This window comes from Corvus brachyrhynchos, unplaced genomic scaffold, assembly GCF_000691975.1.
Source record: "Corvus brachyrhynchos isolate BGI_N302 unplaced genomic scaffold, ASM69197v1 scaffold1, whole genome shotgun sequence".
Classification (NCBI taxonomy): Eukaryota; Metazoa; Chordata; class Aves; order Passeriformes; family Corvidae; genus Corvus; species Corvus brachyrhynchos.
In genome coordinates, this window is record NW_008237222.1 from 5,511,730 (window position 1) to 5,522,857 (window position 11,128).

At 40.0% G+C, this 11,128-nt stretch overlaps 1 protein-coding gene across 1 annotated transcript in view; it reads right to left on the reverse strand.

Annotated features, from left to right (window-relative positions):
• DDX24 (DEAD-box helicase 24) overlaps nt 1-11,128 on the reverse strand; it is a 14,851-nt gene extending 3,723 nt beyond the window's left edge. Inside the window, exons 1-6 of the mRNA XM_017729032.1 lie at nt 10,373-11,128; nt 7,023-7,400; nt 5,201-5,354; nt 4,319-4,834; nt 2,137-2,212; nt 1,375-1,563 (exon numbers count right to left, since the gene is read on the reverse strand). Coding sequence (XP_017584521.1) covers nt 1,375-1,563; nt 2,137-2,212; nt 4,319-4,834; nt 5,201-5,354; nt 7,023-7,400; nt 10,373-11,102 — 2,043 coding nt within the window. The 5' untranslated portion in view covers nt 11,103-11,128. The remainder of the gene's footprint in view (nt 1-1,374; nt 1,564-2,136; nt 2,213-4,318; nt 4,835-5,200; nt 5,355-7,022; nt 7,401-10,372) is intronic.

The following is an 11,128-nucleotide window of genomic DNA, read 5'->3' on the forward strand; positions in this document are numbered from 1 at the left end:
AGTCCCAACTACAATGACTTTGTGATTAAACCCAGGACAAAGCATAAATAAGACCTGACTGTTCCAAGGGCTTATGAGGCTGGAGTCCTGCAACTACAGTTACAAAGATCTCTTCTGGGGAGAAGAGCACTATTACAGACAGGAGAGATCACTGTGAGATGGCGACAGGAAACAGAAAGTGTAGAAACAGTATTTATTTGCCCATTAATTGACAGAGCATGATAAGAGCCAAGAACTACTCATCAAGAAACACAGAAGGAACCTCTGAAGCAACACTCTCTGAAACAACAGATTTCTTTCAGTAACTAGAAACATTTAGTAGGTGGAAGGGGGCAGTGGGAGAGACAGGGGTGGAAATCAGGTTCTCTTCGTTACTACCAAGAGGAGAAAAATGAATCTGTGGAAACATTTATTTTATTTCCTTTCCTCTTTCAGACAGCTGCATCTCCTGAAAGAAATACCCTATTTGCAGCAAGCCAGGGTTTTGAAGCTTGCTGTCATTATTCCCAAGGTGAGGATACTGCTGTTGTCACTGGGGTAGACCCTGGGCTCAGTCCAAGCCAGTTAGGTAAGCCTGAATCAGAATACCATGGGGAAGACACCTGCTACATTATCTGACTGCTTGCATTCTTCCCTGTTCTCAGTGACTGTGCAATATTCAGACATTTCAACCCCAGCTGGATTCCTTTAAAATCCAGTATTTAAATATGTCCCATTTGTACATGATTGACACCACCCAAACTCTTAAGAGAATGCTGAGACATGAAATAGTCTCTTACTCAAGAAGCAGAAAATCTGCAGTGACAAGATGCTTTCTAAAACACATTGCTTTGTAAATCCTAACCATTACCCATCTTGTGAGTTAGTGAATGAATCCTCCTTAAAATGGGCAATAACCTATAAAAGGGAAACACAGTTTGACAGGGTTCAGTGGCAGCTGTGGCCTCACAGTACAGGAACTTCTAGAAAAGCAGACAACTCACTACTTCACATGGGAAGAGGCAGGGGAAAAACACTGAACATCCCTGGACCTGCTACTGTTGTCTAGTCTGTTCTTAACATAAGAGCCTCTAAACAATGTACTTAGCAGAGCCACCCCAACTCCACAGCCACAAAACACACTCGCTTCCATATACTGCTGTTGGAAAAACAAGTGATATTTATGTTTGAACACCTTTCTTGTGCCAGTTATTGAGGAGAAATCATAGATATTGCTTAAAAAACCAGAAAGTGTTATTAACTTAATTTTCAAATCCAGGTCCTCAAGAGTAAATTTCATCTGAAACCTGGAAAGAACACCACAGGCAATATCGTATCAGTAATACAAGTAAGAAAGCAACTACTCAGGTTGCAAAAAGACTGTTGTTTCTTTACCTTGATAGAAGTCATGCACTTGGTATCAACTGGGAAAAATGGCAGCTCTTCACTCTTCTCCAATGTTTTATAGATTTTCCGAAAATTGATCAAGTCCTCAGGGCCAATCAGCAGCAGGCTGAGGCCTTCACTGGCAGCTCGGGCTGTTCGGCCACTTCTGTGCACGTACAGCTCAGAAGTACGAGGGACCTGCAAGGATTCAGAGAAGCCATGCAGCTGGCCATGGACAGCTACCAGCAGCCTGGCATGCTTTGGACAAGAGGCTGCATACACACAGTACATTGCATGTAACACTGATGAAAGTAATGTAAAAGATGATGTCCTGACACACTTTTTGTTCTCTGATCCAGCATTTTTCCTTGCGTAATCTTTTGTGCGTCTCTCCTAACTTCTGACCCTCTGTCATTTCACTTGCAAAGCAGGAAAATATTTTATGTGTCCTCAGAGAAGAGTTATATGGCTGAGTCATTTCACACCTTCGGATACCAAAGTTGAGCAAAAAACAAGGAAGATCATATCTATTATGTCATTTCTGATACATAATCACACATTCATAAAGTACTACCTACTGCAGTCAGTCACTGCAGAAATGAGATCTTTAAGTACAAAGCACCAAGGACAGTTAAATGATTTAATTTCTGTACTTGGGACTATACTATACACAGGACCAAGAATTACAGCTTTACAGTGTTCAGGATTTGTATCAGCAAAAACGTATGTCAAACCAAAACAGTAAAAGGAAAAACATTAAAAATACTTAACCTGGTAGTGGATGACATGCTGGACATTAGGAATATCAAGACCACGAGCTGCAACATCTGTTGTCAGGAGGACACAGCTGAGAAGGTGACAAAATTTAATTAACATAAAATTGAAGAGTAAATCATGTACCAAGGAACATAAAATACAGCAACCTAGAATTCTACCATAGCAGTTTAAAGAACAGGTTTATACTGCATTATCTGTAGGACACATGCATTCTGTTTGTCCTTACAGAAACGATACCCAATTTAACTCAAGGGCACTCTTGAAACAATAATTCTTAGAAGTAAAATTAAAAAATGCAAATGTTGCCTTCAGTAGGTCTATTGTGTTTCCAGTAAATAAATACTACCTTGCTGGATTGTGTTTTCCTAACGTTTTCTTCTCAGTTCACAAAAATGCTAGAACAAATTGCTATTTAATGAGGAAGTGGGGGGTATGTGCCCCTGCATTACACTTTTCAGTGCACTGTCCAGGTTTTAAAGAATTTCTTTAGCTTGCTATGACCACACAATTAAAAACACAGTTGATCCTCCAGCAGTACAGACATGTTATTAGAAGTTTTACCAGTTGAGGAAAATCACATTTTTCACATTATCTATTTAAATAACAGTTTTTGGTGGTGAAATATCTTCTGCCAACTTGCACTCAAATAAGCTCTCAGTAAATTAAAAGCTAGAAATACAAGGGGTGAGTTCTGTTCTAACAATTACTATTTCTCCTTATCCTTAGACAAGATGAACTACTCAAAGAAGTTGTTCTTTTATATAAGCAGTCTCTACAGAGACAAAAGTCTCCCCAGGATATGGAACAGTTTGTTTCAAAAACATCTCCCAGCAACTGAAATTAGTTCCTTTTAGATAATGGAAATTCATTGAGATTTTATGGCATTTGACTGCATACTCTATTGCTACAAGGTGCAAAGCAGAAATAGCAAAAGAAAATTCTACAGCTTGCAACCTGCAGAAGGCTGTGAGAGATGGTCTCATAGATTTCTTTCTTGCCTTGAAAATCTGCAGTCTCTGAAAACACCTCACCTAACCTATGCAAATGCTATCAATACATTTGCCAAGGGATGCTGCAGCTCCATCACAGCAATTCAACCTCTGCTCTCCATGCCTGAATCTCCTAACAAGGTACAAATTCCCAGACAGCACACAGCAGTTCACAGCAGGACTAAATTGTGAGGCTTCTGGATCATGGAAGTACTGAGACCAAACACCTCCTCCCAAAGGCCACCCCAAAGACACCCCAAAACAATGTTTCCTAAAATGGCAGGAGAGGTCTGCTTGGGTAAGCCCTGGCTGCCCACCACTGCTGGAAAGCATAATTGCCCTTTCTTTTGCATTGCTCAAAGATACTTTGACCCTTGGGATGCTAATTTATGTAACTAAACCTGCAAATGAGTAATGAGTGGTTAGTTTTCTGATGGTTTAGGGAGATTCAATAACTTACAGAGGATCAAATGAGCTGCAGAGCCAGGACATGGGCAGAGGTGTGCAGGAGAGTTCTAAAAACATGTCTGAAAACAGGGCAAGTGACAGCTCTTTCAGCAGCAACGAGCTGCTGGACCACAGGATATTTCAGGCTCCAGTGGACCTCAGGAGGTCTCTAATAAAACCTCCTCTTCAAAGCAGGATGAGCTGCAAGACTGGACCAGGTTGCTCAGGGCTTTTATCCAACTGAGCCTCAAAAAACTCCAAGACAAGCAGCCTATTCCCATGCTCAACTGTCCTAACAGATGAAAAGCCCTTTCTCACATCCAGCCTGATCTTATTTCAACTTGTACCCATTGCCCCTCATTCTCCCATCAAGCACCACTCTGAAAAGCCTGGCACCATCTTCTTGATTTTCCTCTTTTATGGTGTCAGAGGGCTGCCATTAGGTCCCCACAAAATACTTTTCCCAGGTAATACAAACAGCCAGTGCCTTCAGCCTCTCCTCTTGCAGAGTCAGTGCTTCTTGAACATCTGGGTGGCCTTCCACTGAACTTGTTCCAGTTCATCACCTCAACTGTGAAACCTCATCCTTAATCGTTAATATCCTGGGCTCATCAACAGGGGACTCACATCCTCAGCTAACTTCCCCAACCTGCTCCTACTCTAACAGAGTTGTTTCCCCTCCCCACCACCCTTTATGCAATTTCTTTTTTTCTCTACTAGGAAGTTGAAAATCAACTCACCTCTCTCGCTCAGCAAACCTTTCCAGGTTTTTCAGCCTTTGCTTTTGGTGCATGTTGGCGTGCAAAGGAAGAGGATCACAATTTAAGATTGTGAGGAGAGAACTGAGGCGTTTTACACAGTCTATGCTGTTTGCAAAGACCATGGTTCTTCCTGGATACTGGAGAAGAAAGTAATAGAGATAATAGTCCTTCTCATTTGTGTTACAGTGGATTCTGGTTTCTGTCAGAGTCTCAACAGTAGCCTCTTTCCTTGTTAAGTCTATTACTTTGGGTTTGCCCCTTATTCCTACTTTTTCCATTAACAATTCTAGTTTGGTCTTCTTGTCCATCTTTTTAGCATTCTTTTTTTGTAAAACTCTTGTGGGAGTCTGATGGACTAAAGTCAAAGTGGCAGAAAAAACAAAAGTCTGCCGTCGAGGGTTATACTGTGAATCATTTAAGATTTCCAGCAACTGAGACAGCTCTAAGAAGTGACCTTTCTCAACCATTCGGTCTGCTTCATCAATCACAAGGCACCTGTCAAGTAGAAAACACACAGTAAAAATACACTTGTGTAGCTAAATACAAACCTGATACATTTAAAAACAACTTTTCCTGCTAAACACATAAAGGATGTTATGCATACAAAACTGAAAAGAACACCAGGTATGCTGGAGCAGCTACAGCAGCCTTCTGCACTTCCTTTTGAAAAATCAGTTCTTTACTATTGTTTTTAACTGACATCTTCCTCCATCAAAATAACCAATGTGCATTTCAATAAAACACTGACACGGAAACAGGTGATTTTATGTAGTCTAAATTATTTAACCTGTTAGTAAACCTAATCAGTATGCAGGGCTGCCCAGTTCAGTATCCAGCAGTTATCTGGAAAGACACTTTTACCTGAGCTGACGAAGATTTGAAAGATGTGGGTGTCTCTCTTTAACTAACTCCCACAGACGGCCTGGGGTTGCAATTACAATTTCTGGCTTTCGATTCAGTACACGTTCTTGCTTCTGTGCAGCCATGCCTCCTACTAGAATTGCAGTCTTAATGCCTAGAACATATAAATAACAGATTTTATTTCACTAATTTACCAGTGAATGTTGTTATATAGATCTACTTCATGAAGTGTTTTAAACACTCTACACTGCAACTTTCAACAAGCATTTTGGCCAGGAAACTTCAGGGGTTTTATGTAACACTGAGCATACAACAATGCACTCAATTTTACAAAAAATTCCTCATTATAGTTACATGCCATGAATTAGTACACGTCTTTCAACAGCATGAAGAATCACATCCACAGCTGTTAGATTTGTTTACACACGTTTCAGAGTCTCATGTTTTCTCGATTGTATTTGCATGAACAAGCACATTCCTGTTAAGAATAACCAGAAGATCCCTTCAAGAGTAAGACTGAGAAATGCTTGTCTTACTAAATAACTGCTCGTTTGTTATGGAATAATCAATCCTACCAAGTATGCCTCCACACGATTAACGATTCTTGCACAGCAGCACAGACCTCATTAGCTTTAAGTAGTCTGCTGAAGTACTAAAAGGAGTTTATCTTTGGAAGCAGACTCCACACACGGCTTATTTCACCCTACTTCTTCAAACAATACATTGGCCCATGGTAAATTCCATGTTACTCTGCAAGACCCTTCCAGTATCCAAGCTCCCACTGATCTCTCTTCTGGACTACTTGTGGAACACCATGCTTCCAGGTGCAGATTTTTTTCCCAAAGTGAGTTGAAGGCAATAAAGAAAGTCCACATCAAAACATTTCCTCTCCTGCTGCAGCAACTGTATTATCACTTGGACAGCAGATTTTTACACATAAATAGCACTGCTCCTATCAGAACTGTATGACATAAATTGATTATTTCAGCCCAGCAGTTAAAATAAGCCTTGTAATCAGATGCAGACTGATGAGCACAGCAGGACATACAGACACCAAAGGAAGATGGGCTTAAAAGTAGTGCATTGCACTATATATCCTCTTTAATAAATAAACAATTCCTGGTACTGGAGAAGTGGAAAGGATTGGGAAAAACTTGTAATCTTTAACAGTTTCACGTCCTCACTCATTTACTTAACAGACATACTGACTTCTGGTTGGGAAAGGAAAGGAAGAGGGGGGAATTGCTTTTGTCAGGCATGTTAACATTGTCAGGTCAGTAACACTTCTGTGGCTTGACTGATGCAGGAGGTAAGTCAGACAATACAGCAATACAATATGGCCATATTTATGGTCATAACTTCTTTTTCTTTTTTAATAGATGGAACAAAGTTATACATATACAGTATATACAAAGATTGATATACCTGTCAAAAATGAAATTATTATACGTATAATCAAAATTTTATATATAATGAAATTATTAATTATATATAGCCTACGTTACCCAAACCTAGAATAAAGTTAACTGTGGCCAGGTATGTAGTACTGATTCTGTGTTATGAGAGCATGAATCAACACCTATTCGAAGGAAGACACATTTTAAAGTAAAATAGCTCACATTAACTGATTACTTCCACATGCATCTCATTGAAGAATCTTCAAGCATTTCTCCCACATCAGTGACTACAAACTCTAACCCTTCAGAAGCTACACCAATTTTATGATTTTATGGAAGAAAGTGTGGCACACATGCTGGTTCAACACCAATGCCAAGATCCAAACACAGTATAATCTGAGACATGGCCTGTGGGATCTACGTACCTGTAAACTTTGCAACTGCATCAATGTGGTGCTTTACTTGTACAGCTAATTCTCTTGTAGGAGTAAGGACCAGTCCTAAAAGAGGTCTCTTTTTATGGGAGTCAACAGTATGTGTCTTGTCATCGGAATCAAATTCAACATTTTCCAGCACCTTCACACAGCCTGTTGTGAAAGATGCATCATCTTCATCTCCGCTATCTTCAACCTGCTGATGGGTTACTTTTTCTGCTTCATCCTCATTTTCCCATCTTGTTTCATCATGATGCTGATGGGACTCTTTAGAAACACTGTCATTTCTGGTTGTTGAGTTATTTGATTTTTGCCACTGCAGCACAGAGTGAATCATTGGAATTGCAAATGCAAGCGTTTTGCCACTTCCTAAAAAAACAAACAAGAATAATAACACAGACTGACAAGTCATTTATTTGAAAAGATGAGAAAAGCAACAGCCAATCACACACTGTTCTCAAAGCATACCATTGTAACAGATGCAAACCCACGATCTTTAGAAGACCAGAAACTTGCAGCAATAGCATCTTTTCTCCCATTTCCCTTATATATCTCTTTGACATGACCAATAGCATATTTCCTGGGGAACAGGTATTTTTCCAATCTCTAGCAGGTCAGGCAGATTTATTTCTTCTGAAAGTGTTTTTAAAAAGCTGCAGTTGCAGTCAAGATATTTTTAAGGAACTGCATGCTCATAATGAGAATACCATACCCTAATTGAAAGTTCTAATCAGTGTTCTCCAAATAAAGGAGTAGCAAATGAGGCCAAGGACAAACTGGAATGCACTTGAAGGATTAGCTTCCATCTTCAATTTGTAGTCCTGTATTTACGACCTTCTAAGAAACTGTATTTTGAAATACTCCACTGTCTAATTTCCTGATCTAGCACTGGGTCCTATTTTTATAATCAGAACACATACATTTAATTTAAAAGAAAGAATCCACTTTGGTGAGACGAGGCTTGTCAAAAGAAAGTTTAATTGCAAGACTTCACTGTACCAACTGCAAGTTACATCCCTGCCACATATTCCCTTCTGAACTATCTGTCAGAAATAAAGACATTAGGAAAAGCCCAGCAGCACATCCACCCCAGACAATTAAGCTTCTCAGATGTAGCAGTTCACTAATCATGAAAGCAGCATCTGGAGTACAAGACACTATTACACCATTCCTGTAACAGGCCACTGCTAGAAAGCAGTCCTTTGGAAATCTAATCTCAATTCCTGTCCATATCACAAAGCTGTAAAGGTTTGCCAAATTTGGCAACACAGAATCTTGCCTATTTAGGGAAGAACCTTAATATGAGATAATAAACAGCTAAGCCCAGTGTCATCATCACGACCAGTGCTGCTGCAAAGTCTCATATCCACTTCTCCACCTTTCTGCATGTCTGTGAGGTCTTTTATGACTTCTGTCTGGACTTGAGGCAGAAAATGTTTATAACCTGTACTTAGAGCACTTATACAGTAAGATTCTGAATTACCAAAACATCTGTTTTTAAGGTGAACAACACTGCTGATCTTGAATTAAATGTAATTCAATTTCACTGGTGCAAATGTCAGTACTGGACCCAGACAGATTATGGCTGTGATAATCAGAACTATTCTGCAGGCATTGGATTCACCCACAAATTATCACCTCACAGGACATGTTATCTTTATAACACACAAACCACATACCATAGGCAGGCGTGCAAAACCAGAAGGAAAGTGTATCTTGGTACTACAGCTCAAGCCAATTCTTGCTCTTTTAAACTGTTTCAGATTGTATCATTTTACATAGATTTGGCTCCTTAACCAGAAACCTCACTAGTTCTACATAGTAATGAACAGAAAGGGTAAGACCCACTGCAAAAACAAGCCTTGACATTCCCCGCATCTCCACCTGGATCTGCTGCCATTATCAAAATCTTGCCACTCTTCCCAATGCTGCTACCAAAAAAGGAAGATTAATAGTTCTTTAACTTCATACATTCCTCCCTCAGGCCCAATGCTAAGGGGTGCTATAGGATGCAGAAAAAAGGACTAGAGAGTTTCACCCTCTCTCAGCTGCAGCACCTCTTAACAGGCAGTTGTTTACATCTCCCAAGTTTCTACAGAAACACCAACGATCCATTGGACTGTCTACAGAGAATCTGGATTGCTCTCATGAAAGAATAAATGAGCAAAACACAGTCCTACTACCTCAGGGTTATACAAAATTATAAAGCAACCACACAGCCTGCCACCAACCATGCTTTCCATTCTGCAGTTAGAAAGCAATTTGCTTACCAGCACTGCCAAAATGGCACTTTTTTGCAGTACAAAAGCACCATTTAAATTTTCAGTCCCATTTTCAAAAACACTCCCTGCGGGGCTTTCTAATCTTATTAAAGCTAATAGCATCAACGTAGCTTCTAATTAAAATAAAAATGCAAATGACTGCGTATCGTATTAGTTACTATACCTTCCTGCTTGAGAGCAGTAAATGACTTCACAGAGAAGCAGTGAGATAAAGCAACTGGAACAGATGAAAACAATGTAAAGGAAGCCTTTAAATCAAGGCAGCTTCCAATTGTGCTTCCTATCTCTAGGTGTTTTATGGAAAAAACATTGCAGTGCTAAAGACAAAACTTCAAAGGCAGGAACCGCAAACAAAGTTTGAGGGAGCATAATGTTCTGAGACTTCCTCGCATTAAGTAAACAAGGAGCTATAACAAATTTCATGAAGGCTAGTAATGCTCAAACCATGAGCTGAGCGCAAAATGGAAGTGACTCTACCTCTCAATCATCGATATAATACTCAGTTCAAGCACAAGCAGGGAGAAGGGCTGGTGACAATGTACAGGCAAAGCCAGGGGACAGAGCACAGGGTGGACACATTTTGCTGTATGACCTGGGTCATATTCACACTTAACACTGTGCCCAGTGTTTATTCACTGCTCCACACTAGTATGAATTATCTCCACAGGAACCTGGTTCTCTGCTTTGCCTTGCCAGGAGCACATGTTTGGCTGCTGCAGAAATGAGCCTGTTTGTTTCATTAATTCTGCCTTTTGCAGAGCATCACTTTCCATTCCCAAAACAGGAAGCACTTCGAGAAACAGGAAAAGAGACTTCTGCCAAAAGCATAAAGACTCATTGAGACTTCAAAGCTTTGCATGCTTTGTAAAGATGGGACGTTCCCATGTTTGTAAGTTACAAAGTTCTAACGCTTTACTAATATGTTGGATACCCAAAAGACAAAAGCTCTTCTCTTATAATACATAAAAGCTGCTTCTTCTACACATAAAAACTGGGCTACATTTAAAGAAGAGAAACGGGATGCTGCCAGCATACACAATAATTTTAACAGATTTGTACCTGTTTCTGCAGCACCAAGAACATCCATATTATCCCGAATGGCAGAAGGCAAGGCTAAGGCTTGAATAGGAGTTGGAGCACTAAACCCCAGGTAGCTCAAGGCCTGCAGCACTGGCTCAGGTACAAACAGGTCTTTCCATGCAGACACATCAGCTTTTTGATCAGTTGAGGCAGATAAAACTTCTGTTGTCCAATTTTTGACTTTTTTAGAACCAGATACTGATGGAAAGGCTTCCTGTGCTTGAGAAGCCTTGTTTTTAGACACCTTCTTTTTCTTTTTCTTTGGAGTGTCTTTCCTGCTTGACATGCTCTCAGTCACATGTCTGTGGTCTTCCCGATTTGCTTCTTCAATTATTTCATTACACTTTGTCTCTTTATCAACCAGCACATCAATTTCTACTGCATTAGGAGTATTGCCTTTATCTGTTTGGCTTCTCAAATCTTTGTTTTTCTTTTTCTTTTTTGGAGGGATGACAGGTTCTTCCACCTCCTCATTGCCTTCTTCTGAAGCACTCTCAGCCCTTCTCTTCTTCTCTTTTACTTTCCCCACTTTGGAAGAACTTACTAGCTTGTACTCTGTAAGTTCCTCCAAGCACACTATATCTCGAAACTCCTCCTCAGCAAATAGATTGGGGTCGATCTGCACGGTTTTCCATTCTCCTACAACTTCAATGCCTTTTTGTTTCAATTTAAAGGAAGACCTAAATCTCCCTCCTTTTCTGACCTTCATTTTTTACCTAAAAAAGAAACCGAAGG